The sequence below is a fragment of the Micromesistius poutassou genome (genome assembly GCF_964030765.1).
Source record: "Micromesistius poutassou genome assembly, chromosome: 21".
NCBI classification, from domain to species: Eukaryota; Metazoa; Chordata; class Actinopteri; order Gadiformes; family Gadidae; genus Micromesistius; species Micromesistius poutassou.
The window spans coordinates 13,087,911-13,112,884 of record NC_140291.1 but is presented as its reverse complement, the minus strand read 5'-3'; the positions used below and the strand labels follow the sequence as shown (position 1 = coordinate 13,112,884).

Genomic DNA, 24,974 nt, shown 5'->3' with positions numbered 1-24,974 from the left:
TGATCCACGACTGGAATTTGAACTGCTGCTTTTTCATCATTTGCTTTAAAGGTGACATATTATACCACCAGGTGTGAGTGTGATTAGCCGTTACCAGCCGTTTCGAAAATCTGCCTCTTCTGACATCACAAGTGGGTGTGTCCACCTAGATGTATGCTAATGCTACGGCTAATCATAGTCACACCTGGTGGTATAATGAATCACCTTTAAATAATTTTCAAATTGTATTGGCCCGGGACCAAATTAGTTGCCAATCAACATTCAAACAGCCCATAAAAGATAGCTTTTTATTCATGATTATTAACACAACAAATGTATTAAATGCGGGGGATGATTTATTTTAGTTATACTGTATTTACATTTTGGCAATTATTTGTTGACCTGTCTTGCCAAAAGGAATGAATGGTAGTTCTACATGTAAAAATAAATAGTTAATAATTACATAATTATAATCATAATTATAATTTTCCAAAAGTCTGTTTTATCATAATGTTTTTTTTCATATAACACATTCATTGACAATATCTGATGTGGGGAGGGAATCATGGGACGACTGAAGCATTCAAATAAGCATCTTAGCATGGAAGGCTGGTCTGCTTGGTTCACGGTGCTTCTCCACCATCTCCACCATCTCCACCATCACCACCTTCTCCACCTTCTCCACCTTCACCGGAAGCGCCAGCTTGTTCAATCATCTGTTTGTAGTGACTCTTGAAGAAGCCAACCTGAAAAAAGCGGGCATAATCATTGTGACCCATCAAGAGATGAACACATGACATTGATGACAACCCAATAACCCTCTTTAATTCCTCGTCAAAACGACTCTGAAGATGATGTATTCCCGTCTCATTATCAGCATTGGATGATCATGGCCACTAGGGGGCAGTGTTGTGTAGATACAACTGTATGACAAGCCCTAACATAATCAACAATAATCTGCCCATAGTTACACAACTTAATGTAAAACCAATAAAATGAATCTTTGTATTCATAGTTGTATTTATGTAACAGTCGTTTTAGGAGCAGTTTATATTTCTTAAGTCATTTAGCAAACCTCCAGTGAATTCTGATATTGGGCATTAAGGGGCAGGTAGGGGTTAAGACCTGTTGCTCAGAGAGGCCATGGAAATTGGGGATAACATCCAGTGTCTTCCACCTGGTAGTTGAACACACTACCAAGAATATCCTGTCCTGAACCCAAGCCCTTTCTGCTGGGATCGGCATTACCAGCGTACACAATGGTCATGCTTGAGGTCACCTTATATAGAACGGCCGTAATGATGGCCAGCAGGACCAGTCCTCCGATGGTGCTTCCAACAATCTCTTTAGTGAAGTCTGCTACCGGGTACACGTCCACCTCAGTGACGATCTGAGGAGAGTCACATGACCACATGAAGGTTCTGGTCAGAGGCTCTGGACCAGCTCAGGACTGAGGGAGAGTTACCTGTCGGACGGGAGGGGTGTGCTTAGACTCTGTGGAGAAGAAAATGTACGTGTCCTCATCGTATTCCAGGGTGGCTGTGCTTATCAGGAGGAACTTAGCCGACCGAAGCCCGATCTGTAATGAAAAGCAGAGAGCAGTGAAATAGTAAGCTGGTTCGGGAAATAGCCAAAACATAGGAAGGAAGTCTCCATGGAAACCCTCTACCTTATCCAAACCCTCACCGGTCTCCGTGACAACCCTCTACCTTATTCAAAGCCTCCCCGGTCTCCGTGACAACCCTCTACTTTATTCAAACCCTCCGCGGTCTCCGTGACAACCCTCTACTTTATTCAAACCCTCACCGCGGTCTCCGTGACAACCCTCCACCCTATCCAAACCCTCCGCGGTCTCTGTGACAGGCTCCTCCCCCAACCTACCTGTGGGATCCACCCAGAGCTGAGGTTGGCGTTGACGGTGAAGGTGCTGCTCTGCGCCCGGCCCATGAACATGTTGCACCTGAACACCAGACAGCTGGCCACCGAGCAGTCCTGACACACACACACACATCACCAAACCGCACGTCAACACACACATAGAATAACACAACCGCGCACACAATGCCATTGTCACAACCCGCACGGAACAGAGTGTAAAACTGCGGCGTTACGCACAAACACACACATGACCTGTTATTGACGGAACCAACTGACGCCAGCAGACAGGGAGATCCCGGCTCATATTTACCACCGTGAGGTTCTGCTGAACCTCCGTCAGAAAGTCTGGACGGGCCGCTGGCTCCACCCCGTCTCGCCGGCACTCTGGAATCTAGAAAGAGCTTCAGAGTCAGCGTCTCTCTAGGAATCAGGGGGCCCAACCAAAGCTACTTCAACACAACACAACCTTCTACTTGATCTAACTTTGTTTGAGCAGCCCGGTTGGTGTGTGTGTGTGTGTGTGTGTGTGTGTGTGTGTGTGTGAGTGCGTGTGTGTATTGAAGAGACTAAGTATCGTTTTCTTTATCTTTTTTATGAAGATACTTCATTTTCAAGGTGATTTAGACTTTTTATATTTATCAAGCTAAATAATGTCATTGTATATTGGCATATAGAGCGTGTGTCTGTGAGTATGTGTGTGTGTGTGTGTGTGTGTGTGTGTGTGTGTATGTGTGTGTGATGGAGGTGGAGCTGGGGGCGTAGGAGGAGTCTGTTGAGTGGTGGTAAGGAAAGGTGGACTCTGTGCTCCGTCAGCCACCTGGAGGTCTTCCCTCTTCTGCCAGATGTTTTCTGCTCCGAGCAATACAGGAACCTTGATCACCACCGTCACGTTAAAAGCCCTCCCAAAGTTTAACACCTGAGAGACAGACAGAGGCAGACAGAGAGAGAGAGAGAGAGAGAGAGACAGACAGACAGACAGACAGACAGACAGACAGACAGACAGACAGACAGACAGACAGACAGACAGAGAGAGAGAGAGAGACATACAGAAAGAGAGACAGACAGAGAGAGAGAGAGAGAGAGACATACAGAAAGAGAGACAGACAGACAGACAGACAGACAGACAGACAGAGAGAGAGGAAGACAGAGAGAGACAGACAGATAGACAGAAAGACAGAGACAGAGAGAGAGAGAGAGAGAGAGAAAGGCAGACAGAGAGAGAGAGAGACAGACAGAAAGAGAGAGAGAGAGAGAGGCAGACAGAGAGAGAGAGAGAGAGAGGCAGACAGACAAAGGGAGAGAGAGAGGCAGACAGACAGAGACAGACGCAGACAGACAGACAGAAAGAGAGACAGCGAGGCAGACAGAGATGATGGTGGAGAAATGAGCGACAGAATGAGAAAGGGAGAGGTAATATAGAGATGGGTGATGAGCGAGAATGATGAGAGAGACAGTGAGGGTAGGTCGATGAAAGAGAGGGATGGTTGAGATGAAAAGCAAAGAACACAAAGTTATTGCATGTTAAAGAGGATCAATTATCTGAAATCATTTAATCATAATTTCATAGTGCTTTAAAATAGTTTTTAAACTATATTTAAAGTTACAGCTAAGTTTACCTTTACTGGATTCACCACTGGTTTGTGTAAATCCTTTCTTCCGAAGGTGAAGTTGGTGTAACTGAGTGAGCTGAATGAGGAGAGAGTGTTTTGATTCATCAGTTATTACACAGCCCTTGGATATTATTCTGCAGCTACTCCAATCTGGATTGGATGGTATGTTCAGTAATGCTATGTTCAGTGATGTATGTTAGTATGTTCAGTGATACATGTTTTTAGTATGTTCAGTGCTAGACAGCCTACATATTAGGGACTAATATGTTCAGTGATGTACTGTATGTTGTTAGTATGTTGAGTGATGTATGTTAGTATGTTCAGTGATGTACTGTATGTTTTTACTATGTTGAGTGATTGTGGAGGGGGGCGGAGTCTGGCCGGTAGGGGGAGTATGGAGCACCAGGTCGGCTGGGGCGATTGGGTCTGATTGCCGACAGGTGTCCGCAATCAGACCCAATCAGGAAGTGTGTATTTATGTGTCTGCTTTGCCTTTCAGTAGGGGGAAGAACACAGAGAGCGGCAGACGCTCACGTGGACAGAGCGACAGGGGAAAAAGGGCAGCGAGCCTGGCCACAGTGTTTGTGGACCCTACTGTGCATTTTCGTTCGTTATATGATTTACTTGTTGTTTGCTTTTTGAGCATTAAAGCGAACCGCCTGTTCAAACCGCCAAGCCTGTGTCCGCCCACTCCTTGAACACGCTACAGTGATGTACTGTATGTTGTTAGTATGTTCAGTGATGTATGTTGGTATGTTCAGTGATGTACTGTATGTTGTTAGTATGTTCAGTGATGTATGTTGTTAGTATGTTCAGTGATGTATGTTGTTGGTATGTTCAGTGATATATGTTGTTGGTATGTTCAGTGATGTATGTTGTTAGTATGTTCAGTGATGTTATGTAAGATGTTTGGAAGGGGAGGAACTGAGGACATTCTTTGTTCTTTTGGTATTATTCTTTCATGGAAAAATTATTTTCAGAATATCACAAATTATACGACTTGACTCAACACTCCCCCCCCCATAGTGTGTAACTCTGACGTCCCGCCATGGCTATCTTCAGCTTCATCTTTGTAAAAATCATGTGTTGCAAACCCACCTGGCGATGGAAAGGAATACGCTGTACTTCACGTCGATCCTCTCCTCCTGGCTCAGTACACTCTGCTGGGAGTGGTCCAGGTTTCCACTAAACAGACCCAAGGAAACAAGCTTAACAAGGAAACGTGTTTCTCTGGCCCGTGACTCCTCATTTGCTGCCATCAGACGGGGGACTTAGTGCAGGACGGTGGGGAGGTCTGTGTGGCCTGGAGGGCAGAGGCTGGAGGTGTCTGTGTGTGTGTGTGTGTGTGTGTGTGTGTGTGAGCTACCTGTTGGCCTTGGCTGTGATTAAAATCCGGCTGCTCAGCTGACTGTTGGAGTCGATGCCGTAGGACACGGTGAACACAGCCTGATGGGCAGACAGTCTGCTTCAACAATCATGTGAATGAACCATGAGCATGATCCCCCCCTCTGTGACCAGAAACACCCTGTGAAGATCAGTCTCCACACTGACCGACCCACTAACCACCTAACTAGCTGACTCACCGACCGGCTGATCATCTAACTAACTGACGTACTCACTGACTGACGGACTAGCTCATCTCGGACGGACTGAACTGATTATCCGATGAACTGAGGGACTGACTGATGGATTGACTGATGTGACGGCGGCGGGGGCGGACCTTAGCGTCGGTCTTGAGGATTGGTCTGTAGACCCAGCAGCTGCTCCGTCCGTCGGACCGGCCGTTCTCACTGTCCACCGAGCTACACTCCGCCCGCCCCTGAGGAGTAAAAGACGCGTCAGCCTCCTCAGGACACCGGGCTGAGCCTTCCCCCGCACTCTGATGGTTGATGTTTACAGTACATGAACGTTTAGGGTTTGCTCTTCAGTGCGTGGCCCAGGGCTGATCACAGGTACACACTTAGTGCATTATGAACACAACATTCAGATCAACAAAAATAAATGAACCACATGACCAGCTCAATTTCAGTTCAAAACGACACATACAATAACAAGCCTTTCAGTTCCAGGTGTAAAACACATTGTCAAGAGATCAGTTTATCAATGGTACATTGCTGGAAATATCCCATTCCAGGTCCTGATTCCACCATAAAATCTGTATAAAATTGCCTTCATAAAATTATATAGTAAATCTGATTTGAATCAGATTTACTATAATCTGAATTTTAACAGACAAAATCTAACTTTTTTAACCACTTTCCAACGTGGTTATTTAAAATCAGCGTGATCTGCAGCAGTTCTTATTATGTGAGTACAGAGATTTGTTTAGATGGTGCAAGATCAACTACTACATGTTGTGTTGCTTGATGGGATGTTTGTGTCCATGGTGTCATGGCGCTTGGCTCTCCTCCGCTGCTCATACATACAGAGGGACGCTCTGACCAGAACAAACAGGATATGCACGCACCTGCAGGGTGCTGAACTTCCTGAAGGACAGTCCTGCAGGGTAGGTCAGAACCACCTGGCTGTTGTACGAGTCTTCTCCCAGGTTGGTGAGGGACGTCGTCACGTTCAGTAAGTCATCGATGCCGACCCGAACGGCAGATGAGCTGGTGAGAAGAAGGGTTAAGAAACACCGCCTTAACCAGCTAACGAGCTGTCTTGACCATGCTAGCCAGCCTACTGTGTGAATGGTAAATGGCGGTGCATTTATATAGCGCTTTCGTGGCTTAACAATATTGCCTAACATTCACCCATTCATGCACACATTCACCCATTCATGCACACATTCACACACCGACGGCAGTGTCAGCCATGCAAGGCGATAGCCAGCTAGTCAGGAGCAGTCAGGGTTAAGTGTCTTGCTCAGGGACACCTCCACACTCTGGGGGGAGCCGGGGATCACACTAGCAACCTTCCGGTTACCAGCCAACCTGCTCTACCTCGTGAGCCACATGCCGCCTTAACATGACACACGGCTTAACCCTCACAGACTGAATTTAGCGGGATGTGACAAAGCAAAGTTTTCAGGTCATATTGCAGGAGCATTTTGATTGCTAAGGTTCTAAGGTTCTTTCTTCTCTTATTTAGCTTTTGAAAATGTTCATTTCACTTTGTGTTTCTGATCTCAACACATTTGTCTTCACCTTGCCTCCCTCCTCTTAACATCACTTCTCACTTACACGTTATAACAGCTCAGCTTGACTCACCCACTGAAGTTGAAACCGACTATGAGTTCATCCACACACGCATTTTCACAGTTGATCTTGAAGCTCAGCTGCGTGAGAGCGAGGAGGGGGAGGAGGTTAGAACACACGTTGGTGTGAACCATGGTCACACTCTTTTTCTGTTCTAATGTTGACAGTGTTAACCACGAGCAACCAGGCGGCCGTTTATCTAAAACACCTCATCTCCCACGCAATAACGCCACTGTGTGTTCAGCTCATGGGTTCAGAAAACAAGAGGTCTTCAAAAATGTTAAAGCCGCCCTATCTCTTCCACGGAGCCAGGTATCTAATGAGTGTTTGGCGTGACACCAGGAGACGCCTCCATGGGAGGAGCATGTGGAGGGTGGAGATGGAGAGGAGCCTACTGGATGGTAGCTGGTGGTGAGGGCTTGCTGGGCCAGACTGGGCCTGAGGTTGTCCGCTGAGGGGAGGCCGACGAACGAGAAGGTCAGCTCATTGTACAAGTCGTTCAGAGAGTCTTCGGGACAGGGCTGCGATATAAGGGACAATACACGGTTACGAACCTGCTCCTTTAGACCGCCGCAGGAACCATTCAAGAATTGTAAAGAGAAAGCAGAAAAGAGCCGAGCGAGGAAACGGCCCCTCCTTCTCTGCTCCCGCCCTCCCAACATTTCTCTGCCATTCAGAAGTGATGCATTTCACGCACTGTGAGTGACAGGCAAGATGGATTCCCCGAACCAATAAGGGAAGAGATGCCCTGATAGTCCGGAATTAGTCCGGCATTAGCTGGAAGCGTTCTAAAATCAAAATGGTCTCTTATTTAAGATTCACACATTTCAATCACTAATAGCTGCCTGATGTTCTATACCATTTCTAAAAAATACACTTGAATAAAAGCTCTTAAATCTTAGCTACAGCACCTGTAAAGGGGAACTCTCATGCTCAACTATATTCTAATATAATAAAAGAGTACTGCTTCATATGAGTCTTGTGAACCAAAATCAAGATCTGCAACATTGTCCTGGAAAAATGTATAGAAATTATATACCCTTTACTTACCTCCTGCTAAATTTAAAAGGCCTTTTGTCTCAACTAGCCTTGCTCTCAAGGCATCGGTGAGAAATGGTGGGTACATGAATATAAATGTTTAAAGGGTCTTCAACATATGCCGTTTGATGTAATGTGATGGGAAACTGCTAAGGTGACGTGTGCATTGTTCCTTTGGACTATTTCTTATTTATTTACATTGTATTCTGCTTATTGGCCAGATAACCTTTCTCAAAACGGGACTCATTTCTGCAGATGAGGCCCCTGAGAAGTGCTCCTTCCAGAACGCTGAAGAAAGCATGTCCTTTTCATCAGTGTCAGGAGCGGCCTGAGAGCCCCCACTAAGGTAAAGGAGCGGGGGGGGGGGGGGGGGGGGGAAATAACAAATGCTGCCAATGTGATGACTAGTGTCCGAAAAAATAAGAAAACATAATCATTTTAAGATGTATTACAAAAGGTATTACACAAGCACAGCACAGAGCAGCCAAGGGCCAAGTGATGAGCGCTTACCTGATTGACTTCTGAATTGTATAAATAGGTCATTTGGTTATGTAGAGCCCGGCCACCCAGTTTTCCCTGGTGCTCCCATTGCACCTCACTAGCTAACTATCAGTAACCAGCACTGCGCTCAGTGAACCACTTACCTCGATGACCACGGTGTAGGTGAAACATCTTCTTTGACGGTCGAGAGTGAAAGACTCGCCCCGCACACGCGCATTTGGAGTGAAGTAGGCTCGCTTCCGGGTCGCGTCCAGTGACAGAGTGAAATTGATCCTGGCTTGTTCTGGAAGACAGTAGAAAGGAAGACCATGTGGAACCATTATGATTGTCACTACGTCCTAGATGGCATTATCAAAGTTAGTTAACAAGACACATTCCCCCTCGACCCCTCCTCCTTTTACCTCATATAGTTTGAATTTGAAATATGTATGTATGTTGGATTTATAGTGTGTGTGTTTCTGCCAATCCCATGAGTGCACATGTTATTGCATGAGAAATAAAACCAGGGTTATCACAGCAAATCCCTGGCAGTGTTGAGGCCAGGCTCTACCTGGTGAGCTAGACAGGGAATGGAACCGCTAACCCTGGCAGTGTTAATGCCTTGCTCTACTAGACAGGTAATGGAACCCCTAACCCTGGTGGTGTTAATGCCTTGCTCTACTAGACAGGGAATTGAACCTCTAACCCTGTCAGTATTAATGCCTTGCTCTACTAGCTGAGCTACAAACTACCACAGGTTTAGATGAGAGAGGTTCAGAAACCTTTCAGTGGGACGGAAGGTTGGCCCGTCATTGTGAAGCAGACTACAGCGGAGATGTTCACAGGGATGAGGCAGTCAGAGGGGCTGGGTGGTATCTGGGCCGGGGTGAAGGTCACTTGAGCTTCCACCATCACAATGGGTTTGGACCTGAGAGAAAGGAGGCAGACAGCCTTTTTTTTTTTTACACATATTTCAACCAATAATTCACCCAAATGAGATCATCTGGATCACTTTCAAAATCTAATTTAATGTAAATAATTTGAAGGGGCAGTCCAGCGATTTAACATTTCATCAGAATGAGTTTCATCAGAATGAGAGATAAGATGTACAATAGTTTCCCTGCTTGACATGTTTTGCATCACTTTCCTACGTCATCAGTGGGTGGAAGGAAGAGCATTTTGACCACAAGCGGTGTGCACAAGTACGGAGGCATTATGGATTCATTTCAGAAAATTAATTAAATAAAATAACAAGTCAACTATCTATTCTGAGATAAGTTTTCAGGGCGATAAAAAATCTGTTTTTCTGAATTAACGAGTTTCCTTACATTTGCACTTAAGAGCTCTATTTCATAGAAGCAAACATGCCCACCTGTTTATTTTAATCCAGTTTTATTTTGGTCGCAGCTTATTTGGGGATTTTGAGGAGTCTTGTTAATCCAGAATCTCAGAATTCTGAGATAATTAACTTGTTAATTCCGTGGATAAATACCAGTACATATAGCACTCGTCATCAGAGAAAATGTTACTGACTGTTCCCAGGTAGCATTAAAAGCCTAGTTAAAGCATATTTTCTGGATATTGAACTTTGTTTTAATGTGGCAGAGTACACCACAGGGTGGCAACAGCTCGAGATAGGAATTATGGCGGGATGTAGAATCTCCACACTCGCCTTCACAATGGCGATGGAGGCAGTAGCGGTTCTACATTGAATTACGCCCCCCCCCCCCCCCCCCCGAAAAGGAGTTATTGGCGGGGGGGGGGGGGGGGGGGGGGACGGATTTGTTCTCGTGTGCTCGTGCCGCCCCCCCTGTAATGCCGCCCCGGGTGGCTGCCCGCTTCGCCCGTGCCTAAAACCGCCACTGGATGGAGGTCATTATCAGGGCCTCTAAGTGAGTGGGGAGAAGTTGCAGGGAGGGCCACGCCTCCCCCCAATTAGGGCATTTATGGACGACATGACAACCATGATGTTAACTGCTCCGTGCACCAGCAGGTTGTTGGATAAGTTAAATAGCAATCTGCAATAGGCTAGAATGAAGGTGAAACCAAGTAAGTCTAGGAGTCTCTCAATCGTTAAAGGGAAGGTAGTAGATAAGAAATTTGCTATAAATGAAGAAGTGATGCCTACAGTTCTGGAGAAGCCAGTGAAGAGTCTGGGAAGGTGGTATTATGCAAGCCTTAGTGATAAGGCACAGGTTGAAGAATTGAGACAGGAAACTAGACAAGGTATTGCAAAGATAGACAAGTCAGGGCTGTCAGGTAAGCTTAAGTTGTGGTGTCTGCAGTTTTGTTTTTTGCCTCGGCTAATGTGGCCATTGACAGTGTATGAAGTTCCTCTGTCAAAGGTAGAAAGGATGGAAAAAATTATCAACTCTTTTGTCAGAAAGTGGCTTGGAGTCCCACGCTGCCTAAGCAGCGTAGCCTTGGGCAGTTGGGGAGGGCATTGTAGAGTTGCCAATCTGACAGAAGAATTTAAATGTGTGTTAGACTGGAAATCTTACTCAGTCCAAGGACCCAGTGGTGAGGAGGGTTGCAGCCACAATTAAAGCAGGGAGGAATTGGAAACCAAAACAAGAGGTCCAGCAAGCTCAATCGGCACTTAGGCATAGGGATATTATGGGCCATGTTCAGCATGGGCGGGGGGGGCTTAAGGAGGGACGTAGGTAAACCCTCGTGGGGTAAGGCTTCTGCAGGAGAAAGGAGGAAAATGGTAGTGGAGGAAATACATAGACAGGAGGAGATTGTAAGATGTACTAAGGCAGTGTTGCAGCCGGCAAAACAAGGGCAGTGAGTGAATTGGGAGGGAGTGGAGAAGAAGATAAAATGAAGAGATCTATGGAGCATGGAGGCTAGCAGGATCAGATTTATGATAGGTGCTACATATGATGTGCTCCCATCTCCCCAGAACTTAAATCAATTGTTTGGTGAGGATGAGACATGCACACTATGTTCCTGTGTGTGCAGCCTCCGCCATATCCTATCAGGGTGCAAGGTAAGTCTCTCCCAGGGGTGGTATACGTGGTGTCATAACCAGGTATTGAAATGTTTGGCAGGGGCTGTTGAGGATAATTCATCAGCCACTAGTAAAGAGGGTAGGCAAATTAGGCAAATGACCATTTAGTGTGCCTGTGCCTGACCATTTAGAGGCAAGCACAGAGCCAGGCAGCTAAGTAATGGAGGAGCCTGGGAAATGAAGGCGGATCTTAGTCAGCAGGTTGTTGTGCCTCCACACATTGTTAGCACTCAAGACCAGATATGCTACTGTGGTCGGACTCGGAGAAGATTGTTAATTTTATTGAACTTACAGTTCTTTGGGAAGACAGAGTTAAAAAAAGTAGCCAATGAGCTTAAGAACGCGAAGTATGCTGAAATGGCTGGAGAGGCAGCACAGCGAGGCTGGAGTATGCGACTAAGGCCTATTGAAATCGGTGCGCGGGGGTTCGTGGCTAGATCTGCTATTAGCTTGCTGACTGAACTGGGCATTTGTGGACGAAGTCTGAGGCAGTAGTTAGTAAATGTCTGTGGCAGCAGAACGAGCAAGTGAATGGCTGTGGGTAAGGAGAAAACATACTTCCTGGGGTGCAAGCTAAGGTAAGCCAGCTGTGCTAATGCGTGCTAATGTGCTAACGTGTTTGTTTGGTCAGGGTTAGTGGTAGGGCTAGGGGTACGATACAGGAAAGAGAGTATTTAGATGCATTAAATGTGGCAATGTGGTGGCAGCATTGAGGGGGGTGAATCCAGGACGCTGGTTTCATTGTTAACCCCTCAGGAGGTGTCGTTAAGTTAGGCCTAACTTAACGAAACATCTGTGAAAGAGGGTGCACTAATGCCTAATGAAATTCTGCTTACTGCATACTGCTGTATTTACTGCTGTTAGTTGGGCCATTTGTCTCTTGTTTTTCACCTTTGGTTGGTAGCTTAGTGGCCAGCGTGCTTATAAGGTTGGTTTGGGCAGGGGCTTCTGAATATGTGTTTTCCTTGGATTTTGGCACAAGGGATTATAACATCTGATCCTGTGTATTAATGAAATACTGTTCTCACTTCACGCACAGAAATAGGTAAAACAGCTTTTCAAATATATGCTCCCTTTGTGTGGAATGAACTTCAGAGTATCTTCAACAGAAAAATGTCACTATATTTAACATGCACATTTCTTTTAACTCTCTGATGTCTTATTTGTTCTGTGTTTTAGTTAATTGTTATCATACCGCTCATACCGCTCATCTTGACCAGGAGTCAGGACTCCTGGTCAAGAGATATTGTATCTCAATGGGACCTTCCTGGTTAAATAAAGGATAAATAAAAAATAAAAATGTAAACCTGCCGTTAGGGCTCTCTCGATCAAATCAATAACAAAAGACGTAGTTTGGCGACATGATGAAGTGATATGGGATCTGTTTTGTGTTGGGGAGTCCCTCAGGCGTGAATGAGGCCCCCTGAGTGGGCAAGTTGATCCTGAATCCCATTGAAAATCATAAATAATAATCATTTCTTAAAATACAAAAGATCCCCCCCTTCCCGCTACCTCAATGGGAGCCTCATCTGTGGACGCTTTAAGGTACAGAAATGACCAAACTCCTTTTTCTATTACAACCATTCAATGCAAACACACGAGATTGAAAATACCTGAGTAGGACCACTTTGCCCTTTGACCCCACAGCTAAATCAGGGAGTCCGTCCCCACTGAGGTCAAAGGAGGACTGGCTGATGGACAGGCCGAAGAACTGCAGTCCCGGCTGGATGTCTGAGCCGGCAACCCTCTACAGAGAGACCAGGAAAATCCAGTAGATATTACCAGAGTAGAGGGAAGGTTCACATTTCAGAAGATGAATGTCAGAACATGACAGAGGTCTGGGTTTCCACCTGCGAGATCCTGGGGTTTATGGTCCGTCTCGTGTCGCCGTGGAAGATGTACACACTGCCTTGGCCCTGGTTCTCCAGAGGGGCCCCGACGGCCAGGTCAAAGACCCCGTCCTGGTTGAGGTCAGGGAGGGGAGCCATGGAGGATCCGAACCTTCCTCTCTCCCCTGCATGTCCTCGCAGGACGACCGGCATCTCGAACTGGCAGTCCACTCTCTGGCAAGGACACACGGGTTAGATTGAATCTACACCCCCCATTGGCTGATGGTAATTAGACTACATCCCCCATTGGCTTATGGTAATTAGACTACACCCCCCCATTGGAAGATGGTAATTAAACCACATCCCCCATTGGCTGATTAAGCAATAGATCACGACAGGCTGTGGTATACGGTCATTATACCACAGTTAAGGGGCGTTGTCCGTCCCGACGCGCAGTGGAGGGACGGCTAACCCCATCGGCTGATAGTAGAGGTGGTTACTTACGAGGGCGATGAGTGGGCAGACGTACACCCGGCCCTCCCAGTCCTCCTCCATGTGCAGAGGGGCGGCGATGAGGACCACTTCGGTGAACATCTGACGGGTGGGATTCACTACCATGGTCACTATCTCCGCCCCAAAATACTCACCAATCTGAGACTGATTAAGACAAAGCAAAGGCAATAATGATGATAATAATAATAATTGGGAATTATATGAATAAGACACCCCAGTGTATAGCCCCTGTCAAAAGCTTGAATTACGCAGATAACATTTAAAGAGCATGAGACCAAATTATTAAATCCTCCGATTTTTTGTACAAATGCTGCATGCTGTATTTGTTTTGAAGGGGATTTCCTGCTGACACACCTGCCATGGAGAGGGGTCAACCATCTGGCCTCTAGAGACGTCCAAAGATTTAGGATAGACAAACACTACTCCTCGGTGACTGTATCTTGGCGCCCCTACAATGGTTAGTGGTCCATTTCTGGTATGAGCAACAGCCATGGAGTAGCCTGGACAGACCCAGAAAATCAAAAAGTACCAAACATTAGGACAGCCAGCTAGCTCATTAGGACAGAATGCTAGCTCATTAGGAGCTAGCAGCTTGCTAGCAAGCGAGATAGCAAGACAGCTTGCTATCTCGTTAGGTTAACCTGTTAGCTCTTCAAGACAGCTAGCTGGCTCGTCAAGATATCTTGCTAGCTTGTTAGGTTAACCTGTTAGCTTGTTCCTCTAAACAAAATCATATTTCACAAAGTTGATAGAAATTGGACATATGTTTGGTACTTATTATAGATAGAAATCTCAAATAGTCCCATTTGACAGAGGTGTCATCATAGAACGAACACAGGTGCTACATCCCCTAACACTAATTATGGGTCTGCTCCTTTTTTGTAGCAGGGCACGGGTAATAGACTTCTTCTCACTAGTTTAGTCTACTGTGGGAACCTCTCTGTACATACACATCTCACCTCACTCAGGGACGGATTTCAATAAGTATGTCTACAGTAGGGCTGGGCGATATGGCTGAAAACTGTATCACGATATAAGTGTTTCATATCGGTCGATATCGATAATTATTGATCAAATTTTTTTTTAAAGGACCAGGAGAAAAATATAAACGTAAACATTTTTATTTTAAACTTAACCTTCCCCTGATTGTAGGCAGACAGGGAAAAGGAATGTCAACACAACCATGGAAAACTCAAATAAATATAAACATAAGTATGAATGAAAATGAACATCACAATGAAAACTTTTATCAATTATAAAAGTGCTCAAAAACATGTGCTACAAAAAAGTGTTCTAAAAACATTTGCAGTGTTAAATGTAAACATAAGAGATGAGATCATGAGATCACTATTGCATTACTTGGTAGGTGGATTAAAGCTTATCTTCAACCTAGAACATGGAACATATGGATGTCATTGTTGTTGGGACATGGAAATATGTCCAGTACTGACATGAACCATCATCCATGTTGTAAAGATCGCTAGTTAGCATGTTCGCCAACTAGCGATTAGCTAGTACTGTCATGAACCTTTCGTTTCTCACATTGCTGTTTCTGTTATGAAACACACACACGTGAGACGAAATGGCGCAGCCAAACTTGATACTGTTGTCACTTTTCCACCGACAGTATCAGCTCGACTCGACTCAACTTGCCTTGACTTGGTTCCAGGCGCGTTTCCATCTAAAAAAGTACCTCCTCAATGTGGGCGGGTCGTAGAAAAGAACCTCTCCACCATGGGCGGGTCGTCATTAGGTTTTAATCACGGGAGACGCGATTCCCGGGAAATCTGAATCTGATCAAGACTATTTCCTGATTCCCGGGAAAGGTTATGATGGGAAATAAAATAAAAAGCGCAATGACTGCGCGTCTATTGTTGTCATACGGTAACGTTGATGGAGGCGAAACTCGAGCCCTAGGAAAGGAACGACATTAAAACGAAACAGCGAAACGCTGATCCTCCGGAGCCGGTCCGTGGACTCCAGCCACGCCGGACACACACAACCACGTGCAGCCTAACTCTAGCCCTGGGAAAGGAGCGACACACACGGCGAAACGCTGATCAGTGTCCCCCTCGGGAGCGGGTTCGTGGACTCCAACCATGCAGGACACAACTTAACTTTGAGTGATTATTCCCATTTACAGCCACTGGCCAATCAGTTACCAGCAGCCTGTTTACGTCACACAAAAGAACCTACTCTGCTCGCTTGGAACCTCGACGGAGGTAGTACTAAAAAAAGTACCCGGTACTAGGTACCGGGTACTTTTTTTGCCAATGGAAACGCAAAAAAAGGCGTGGCGAATCGAGTCGAGTCGAGCTGGTACTGGCGGTGGAAAAGCGGCATTACATGATTGGCCATTGGCGTGTCGCTCCATACGTTGCTCTCCACAGGTATCAGAGGACGCGTGCCTTTGTTCAAGCGACCAACCTTGCTTTGCAACCTCTGGTTCAAAGTGGAGCTAGACTCTTTGCTCCGTTAACTTCCAACGAGGAAAAAAATTATCGAAACCTTCTATCGAACGCATTTTCTATTGATATTGATTACGTGTCTATCGCAATACATATATCGTTATCGTTTTATCGCCCAGCCCTAGTCTACAGTGATTCGCCTCACGCTTCTTACCAATTCTCTAGCTACGAAACCTGAAGGTTGTGATTGGTCAGATCATCAACAATCAATGGCGCTGAAGAATATTAACGGTCCACACTCCACATTGACCCTTAACAAATTCAGTATTTTACTTTGTAAAAAATTAAGTGTAAGTGTTTCTTACCTAGATAGCTATCTTTCTCCACAAACTGTTCATCCTGTGGAAACGTAAGCTGACCTTCAGATGAGTAGCCCTGAAAGCCCCCACTCCAATCATACGCCCCGACAGATGCCATCTGAAACCCACCCTGGAAACACAGTATGAAGCAGCATTAGGTCACTAGTCGGGACATACTGTACATATCAACTAACCTCTCAGCAATGTGGAGTTAAATTAAGGTTGTTAATGTGTGGAAACGATTCTTAGTGTTGGTGAGCGTTTGATTGAAAGACCGGTTCACCTTTGGGACGTAGGCTGCGCTGAACCCTTCCTGGGCCATCTCCATTTTCAAAGAGCCACCTGTCTGAGTTCCTAAAGGGAAGATGTATCAGTCATGCACCCTCTGGGTTAGCAGCCTTTAGAAACATAGAGGAGGCTCCTCCGATGATCAAAATTAAAAACACCTATGATGGTCGTAACTCCAACCAACATATGCATCATGCATTAGATGTCTTTGCTTCTGTGTTCTGGACTGTATCTTCTAGACACATATGAGTCTTGTTGAGAAGCTTCCTCTACAGTGAAAATGCTCTCATGACCCTCTCTGGTACATACTATAACTGTGACTGATGGATTTCTTTGTATAATTTTTCCTGACCGTTTCTATCATCACGTCTTCATCAAAGCGTTTAGTCTGTGTTATGTGACATATTTTAATTGTAATATTCCCTAGTGATACATTTTTACTGTAATACTCTCACATAACCATATCCAGTAGCATAGTGGATATGGTTAAGGTAATTTCCCCTCACAATCGCCAGAGGGCAGTACTGAGCACATTTAACAAAGTTACAAAACATTTACACTAGGGGCAGCAACGGACACACAGAGGAAGTGAGAAAACCATAGAAGAAGTCTACTCTCACCTGATATAAAACTCGGACTCCGCCATTTTAGGTCAGAATCTCTTGGGCGGCGTATCGATTAGATGTAAAGCTTAGAGACGCTCCGCGCGTGTTATATACGATCCCTCTCCTTTTGTTTCATAGACGATAGACAATAGATCAATAACCTCAACCAAATAAAGTGAGTTAAAAGCAATCCTGTCTCGGCGGCCTTTCCTGGACCAAAATATCATAACAGTTAAATGATTGACATGATGAGAATTTGGGACAATGATCACACAAAATGATGGTGCGTCAAATATTGCAATTTAAAAAAGACCTGAGTTGAATGTTGAGTTTTAGGTGGAGAAACTTCCTACCTTCAATAGAGAAGATGCTTTCCTCCAGTGCATCCCTGATTATTTCCAGGGCATCAAAGTTTCTGACGCGGAACACGTGTGTTTTGGATGGTTTAGACGCAATCTTGTCCAACTCTGCTTTCGCTCTAGGCTGGTCGAAGGAACTCCCCACCTACTCATAGAAAACAAAGGTTAGAACTTTATACAACCAGGCAGAAAAATGTCATTATCATTGCTTTATTTCTTACTGTCTAGATAAAAATAAACAATAGAAACTGTATTTTCTGATCGGCTTGTCCAGCCTCAGTCGGCGGGGATACAATCACAACCCTGAATAGCTGTTGAGGCGTCCTGCATTATCCCCACTCTCAATATGTCTACAGCGTCAACTGTTAACGCTGCATTAGCCACTGAAGCCACCCAGGTTTTAGCACAGCTTCCTGTCCATCTATCATCAGCTCAGTGTTGCTGAAGGGCCACAGAGCAAGGCAGGGTGTGCAGCCTGGTAACATTACCCATCATGCTTTTGTTTCTGAATGCTTCGCATTTGTGTCTTACCCCGATTGTGAATCGAACAATGCCCTTTGCCTCCGCTCCATTGACTGCATGATCTAAATGATTGCCGTCATTGGACGCTCCATCGGTAATCACAATCAAAACCTTCTTTGAGCTCGTCTTAGACCCTCTTGATGGTGAGAAGACTTGATTGCTTTGGAAAGAAATGGACCAGTATAATGAATATCCGTTACCATACTCAAGGTTTCCTGTGTTATATGTAAGCTAAACGTTGCCTGGATGTTACCCGTCACCACGTTACAAGCCTAGAAGTTACTTCTGATTTTTGTTCTCAATTCTTCAAACTAATTAACACAATATTATTACAATGTTTACAAACAATATTGCTTTATCATTTTGCGAGATCAACCAATGAGTTGCATTCAAACAGCAGATGGCTGCACCAGGCTGTGACATTGGGTCCAATGGTTGACCAGTACTGTTACTATAGAAACAATGATGATGGACTTACACAACATGCTCGATGGCGCTTGCTGTGTACGTCGCTTGTCTTTGTTGAATTATAAACGGGATTTTACTTTCCAAAGAGTTAGAGACGTCAAAATCATCAAAGTGAAAATAGGTCTTAGGATTATTTGAGTACTGGGTGATGGCAAACTGGAATGAAAACACAAAAATGTATTTTAATTTAAAGCTATGAACCACACAATGACAAAGCCTTCTCTGTTCCCCTGATTTCAGGGTGATACTCAATGCCAAAAAATACTCTAATAATATCATGCCCTTCAAAACAAGATAACTATATCGCTATGAATTGTGGAAAGTGAAAAAACAATTGTGGAAAGTAAAGTAAAAAGACAATTGACTCTATTGACACCACCTATCTCAGAGTAGGTAGTCAATGCTGGTCATTGTAGGTGCGCCATTAAAGGCAGAGTGATATGATGTTATCTCTGCAGCACTGAAGCCTCCCTGGCTACCCATAGGTTCAGGGTATTGCTAATAGACAATATCATGCTATGCAATACATGGGTGTCATTGTGTGGTTACACATTGACACTGCGGTGGACCTAGAGACCTAGTGTTCTTAAAGACGTCAGTCCCTACCCGTGTGTCTCCACCACGTAAGGAGCTGACCAAACGCGTGACAAAGACCTTCATGGCCTCGAATTCATTCGGTTGGACGCTGCCAGAGCCGTCGAGCAGAAAGGCGATGTCTGAATGGCCAGGACAATCTGTCAATCAAATGAATGCATGATTCATTTCAGTTTAACCAAATTTAATTATGTAGAGTTGTGGTAAATTTGTTGATTAAAGGTCCCATGACATGCCACCAGGTGTGAGTGTGATTAGCCGTTACAAGCCGTTTTGAAAATCATGACATCACAAGTGGGCGTGTCCACCTAGATGTGTGACGGATGTGTGATGGGTAGGCTGGTAGACTGATCTATCCAGCATACATCTAGGCGGACACGCCCACTTGTGATGTCATAAGAGCCAGATTTTCAAAACGGCTTGTAATGGCTAATCACACTCACACCTGGTGGCATGTCATGGGACCTTTAACAATATGAATATTTTGCTATGTACTATTCCACAACGTAGGCCTATCTAAAGTGAGCAACACATCTTCCTGTACACATCATAAACCTTTCCTCGGTGAAGAGCTTAATACAAGGAAGTTTCAGCATCAGCATAGCTGATATGTTTACCCTTTAGAGTTGATGGTCTATGTAATTCCAAGCTATTTTGATAGTTCATCTTCAAGCATAATCCGTTGTATGTGTTGATAGTCTTGCATTCTCTTGTAAGGGTTGGGCCGCATGCCTGAACAAAGGAGAAATACAGTTACAAATAGTGTTTTAATTTCTGAAACAATTCATCAACATTACAACAATGGTTCTTCTCTCCCAGCAATAAACATCCAACTGTAGATTTTTGGACATTTGCCGATACTTTTTTGCGATCAATGGTTGTTTTTTAAAACAACCATTTAACCGTTTAATAAGTGAACCCCTCACCAAAGTATTTTGAGAGGCTGGGTCCCATGTCATGGTCAAACCAAGAGACATGTTGATAGCGAACGCTGGAACTGGAATCAAAAGCAGAACAAGGATAGAATAGTGAAGCTGTTATGACTTAGTGATATCAACATAGGTATGATGGGAAAGGTAGAGAATAACATTAACACTAGCTCAACTGGTAGAGCATGGTATTGAAACTGCCAGGGTTACGGGTATGATTCCCATGCTCAGAATGTATTCACTTAAGGTATTGTAAGATACTTTGGATTAAAGCAATTAAACTCAATTCCTTTAATTAAAGTTGAAGTGTAGCATAATGCCGATGTTGCCTTGTGATAAGCACAAGGAGAGAGTTTCTCAGAGGACCAAGATGTTAAGCAATCCTACATAGCCTGAATGACAGTACAAGTGACAGTTAATTACATATGGAGACCTTCATCAATAACCCATTTCACTTTCAACTTTTGATCCAGGTCCTATTGGGTCAAATTTACATACATGCAGCATGTAAAAACACAGCTTTTCATTCAGTCCTGTTCAACAAATGAAATGTAGTATGTATGATTGTGTATACAGTGCGATTACCTGAGAGAGGGATGGCGCGACAATTGTTAACAGTGCATTTGTAGATTCTGCCTCTGTCAGTTGGGGATGTCTGCAACAGTGGCTCGCTCACCATTAAGCTTATCAGGGAGAAGGAGTATATGTTACTTTAGGTCCAGTATAGATCATAGAAATTGAAAGCGCATGTGAGATTTGTCTAGCTTGATATGTACAAGGGCGTAGCGTTGCAACCCTCAACACTAACAGGGAGAACCTCTGCTCCCACCCTTAAACCTCTACGACCAACTGAACAGGAACTTTAAACCTCTAGGAGCAAAGTCATCAGGAGCACCGGACTGACTGAACAGGAACATTTAACCTCTAAAGTCATCAGGAGCGCCAGATTAACTTCTGCTAGCAACACATTTTTCAAAAAAAGTGCAACTTCAACCCTTTGCTAAAAGTTTTTCCAAAATTTTAGATCAAAATCTATCCTGACATACATTATGGTTCAGGGGCAAAAATTTTAAGCATGCAAAATAATGTACACCAAGTTACATTTTTTTTTTTATCCATTGGGCGTTTAACCTTGACCATAAGTAATAGCTATGGGGATTTCGGCACCAAACTTTTTGGAGACCTGCTTAACTGGGATATGTATCTTTTGACCAGTCCAACGCGGAGATATAGGCGTTATCAATCCAATATAAATATAAAACCCAAACCCTAGAATAACATTAGGTATCCACAGATAGGCCGTGAATACCTAATGACAAAAAACAGACTAGTGCTTATATAACAGCCTGTTCTCCAACCTAAGCGACAGAATCGGTCGTGTTAGTGTGACCTGAAATGACCCATATGAGCATTCACTGGTCCAGCGCACCCTATAAACACCAACACGTCACGTATGTCAAGGTTCTGCCTGCCAAAACAAAATGGATGACGTTAGATTTATTCTCAGTGGAAAATGCGACATTTTAAGTTAGTTTCTAACATTTCTAGTGATAAATGGGAATTTTAATCTTCAGTGAATGTATATGATGTTTAGGGCCCTATTTTAACGGTCTGAAACGCAAGTATGAAACGTGAAGTGCATACAGCTTTGTGGGTGGATCTCTGGTGCTGTTGCTATTTTAATGGCGGATAAATGACTCTTGCGCCTGACGCAAATCTAAAATGGGTTGGTCTGAAACCCATAGGTGTGTTTTGGGCGTAACGTGCAATAAACCAATGAGAGTGCCATCTCCCATCCCCTTTAAGAGCCAGCGCATTTGAACTTGACGAGTTGATATTTTGACAGCGCGTTTGCAGTCTCCGCTGAGACAGATGCATGACCACATGAATTTCAAACTTCAAATGGCTCAGTTGATGGCCAAATAATAGGCAGCGTTATCAACAAGTAACAGGTAAATTAAATAAGTAAGGGATAATATATAGAATGCCGGTCATTATCGAGAAATAAGCCCAGACAGGGCGAACCATGGACGAACAATTTCTATGAAGGGGCTTATTTTAGATAATGACCGGCGACGTTCTGTACATTATCCCGCTTATTACATGGTTACTTGCCAAAACGAAAAAAGAAAAACTTCACACGCTGTATCTTTCTACAATTACCATTCATAGTGTTGATTAGCAGAGAAATAGTCCGCCAAAGACATTGACGTCACTTAGCAACCGAATCTGCTGGGGTTGATAAGTTACCAAACTATGTGCGGAGTGATACGAAAGATCATTCATTCAACAGCATTGAGGAGAGACGTGTAATAATAGTATAATCATAGTGTAATAATATATATAGATACATTTTAAACGTCATGTCTTTGCAATGCATGTGCAGCCTTGTGACGTTTAATAGTAAAATATGTTGGTTCTGTAAATGAAATAATAGTATAATAATAGTGTTATAATATATGTATATATTTTTGTTTTTTAAAACGTCATGGCTTTGCAATGCATGTGCAGCCTCTCACCACCAGGGGGGTGCAGCCCCCGCAGCCCCCCCCCCCCCCCACTTCCAGCGTCCTTGGGGTTAGAGTTAGACCTTTAGACAGGGTAAGATCTTTAGACCAGGGCTGGTTCTATAGACAGGGTTAGATCTTTAGACCAGGGCTAGTTCTATAGACAGGGTTAGGGGCTAGTTATATAGACATGGTTAGATCTTTAGACCAGGGCTAGTTCTATAGACAGGGTTAGATCTTTAGACCAGGGCTAGTTCTATAGACAGGGTTAGATCTTTAGACCAGGGTTTGCTATTTAGACCAGGGCTAGTTCTTACACAGGGTCCGATCTTTATACAAGGGTTAGTTCTTACACAGGGTAAGAGTTAGATCTTTAGACAGGGTAAGATATTTAGACCAGGGCTAGTTAAACAGACAGGGTTAGATCTTTAAACCAGGGCTAGTTATATAGACAGGGGTAGATATTTAGACCAGGGCTGGTTCTATAGACAGGGTAAGATCTTTAGACCAGGGCTAGTTCTATAGACAGGGTTAGGGCTGGTTCTATAGACAGGGTAAGAGTTAGATCTTTAGACAGGGTAAGATCTTTAGACCAGGACTAGTTATATAGACAGGGTTAGATCTTTAGACCAGCACTAGTTATATAGACAGGGTTAGATCTTTAGACCAGGACTAGTTATAGAGACAGGGGTAGATATTTAGACCAGGGCTGGTTCTATAGACAGGGTTAGATCTTTAGACCAGGGCTGGTTCTATAGACATCGTTAGAGTAAGGTCTTAAGACAGTGTTAGACCAATATCATTTTCTCTCACCCAGATCTGCCTGTCTGGACGACCTTGTATCCAAACCATCCAGAAGGATCATCGGAATTTGTCAGTGTTCGCCAGGCTAGGGAATCCACGTTAAAGGCTTGGGCCACCCGCAAGACTGAAAACAAAATCATTTTCTGTGAGTGTGTGTATGTGTATGTGTTTGTAGTGTGTGTCTGAGGAGTCTGTGTGTGTTTTAGTGTATAATGGGAGAAAGAGAAACATTAATGTGTTTGAGTGAGAGAGAGAGAGAATGGGAGAGACATAGAGGAGATAAGATGTGTAAAGGTGTGTGTGAGAGTAAGTATTAGGTCAGTTAGCAGGATGTGTTATTTCCTCTAAATACGGACACCACAATACACAACGAGCCAGAGAAGACAATGTTTCATGCAACATGAGCCCCAGAGTCACATAGGAAACACAAAAATAGACTGAGTCTTGAGAATTGAGACAGAATTAATAAGCAATAAAATGACAAAATAGTCCACTGTTTAACGCGTCTTTGTTACCTGAGAAGCACACCACAAGAGTGATCATCCTGTCCATCACGGTTGTATTTTCGCTCCCCAGACTGTGTGCAGCGAGAGAGAAGTGGGAGCTGTAGAAAAGCAGAAGGCTGAGTGGCAGCGGGCGCCGGAAGGGCTCTTGTCTGTTACCACATCACCATATTCTCCCCGTGTCCGGCCATCAGGTCACGGCTGGGGTGCAACGCCCTGCGGGGGAGCCCAGGGGGCTGGGGTGTGAAGAGGAAGTGGGTTGCTATGAGAAATAAATGGTGTCACTGCAGCTGAACTGGGTCCATGGCCCCTGGCCCACAGCTACATACAGACGCTGTCAGTCAGAGAGCCTCGTATCTGACGGGAAGGTGACATTGCAAGCAGAATTGTCCGGCCCTGATGTAAATAAATGTGCAATTACATTAACATTTAGGGGATCTTGCTGCTGACGCTTTTATCCATAGCGACTTGCAACCATTCCTTCACACGTTCACACTCAACCACACAGGGCGACATCCAGCTCGTCAGGAGAAGTCAGGGTGAGGTGTCTTGCACAGGGACACCTCAACACTCAAGCTAGGAGGAGCCGGGGATCGAACTAGCAACCTTCCGGTTACCAGTCAACCCGCTCTACCACCTGAGCTACTGTCGCCCCGCTATTACCTCATAGACCACACAATATTTCCCGTCAGATACGAGGCTCTCTGACAGCGTCTGACACCTTTTATTTCTCATAGCGCCTCTTCTTCCTCTTAACATATCACCTATAAAGTTGTGTGAGTAAGACCCTATAGGCTTGGCTTCCGTACCATTCTGCTCAAACCAATAGGAATTGTATCAATCCTTAAAAGGAAAGGTACGTGTGTGTGACTGTTTCAAGTGGATAACAGTTAGGCTGTGTGCATGAGTGTGTGTGTGTGCGTGTGTTTGGGGGGTATGTGTGTGCATTGTGGTGCATTATTCTTACGAAGTGCATTTTATAGGGAACCACATTATTACAACAGTCTACAACAGCCCAAAATTGTACGACAAAGGTTGTTCTTCTTTTAGTGAAATATACTTCCACTTTGTTTAATTCTGTCTCGATTGCA

General features: G+C 44.5%; 1 protein-coding gene across 1 annotated transcript; it reads right to left on the bottom strand.

The window, feature by feature from the left end:
• Nucleotides 1-273: 273 nt before the first annotated feature.
• On the bottom strand, nucleotides 274-24,096 carry LOC311366659 (integrin alpha-D-like). The gene is made up of 30 exons (XM_084485455.1): nucleotides 23,896-24,096; nucleotides 23,390-23,504; nucleotides 20,655-20,752; nucleotides 20,067-20,137; nucleotides 19,758-19,872; nucleotides 19,153-19,280; nucleotides 18,557-18,702; nucleotides 18,088-18,238; nucleotides 17,551-17,701; nucleotides 16,588-16,658; nucleotides 16,311-16,434; nucleotides 13,892-14,037; nucleotides 13,529-13,681; nucleotides 13,046-13,258; nucleotides 12,809-12,942; nucleotides 8,965-9,110; nucleotides 8,347-8,486; nucleotides 7,060-7,185; nucleotides 6,677-6,744; nucleotides 5,935-6,076; nucleotides 5,188-5,286; nucleotides 4,834-4,913; nucleotides 4,566-4,652; nucleotides 3,474-3,543; nucleotides 2,675-2,773; nucleotides 2,168-2,248; nucleotides 1,861-1,971; nucleotides 1,445-1,558; nucleotides 1,259-1,369; nucleotides 274-725 (listed from the first exon to the last, which is right to left on the bottom strand). The coding sequence occupies exons 1-30, from the start codon at nucleotides 23,930-23,932 to the stop codon at nucleotides 603-605; spliced, it is 3,450 nt and encodes a 1,149-aa protein (XP_084341581.1). The 5' UTR covers nucleotides 23,933-24,096; the 3' UTR covers nucleotides 274-602.
• Nucleotides 24,097-24,974: the final 878 nt, after the last annotated feature.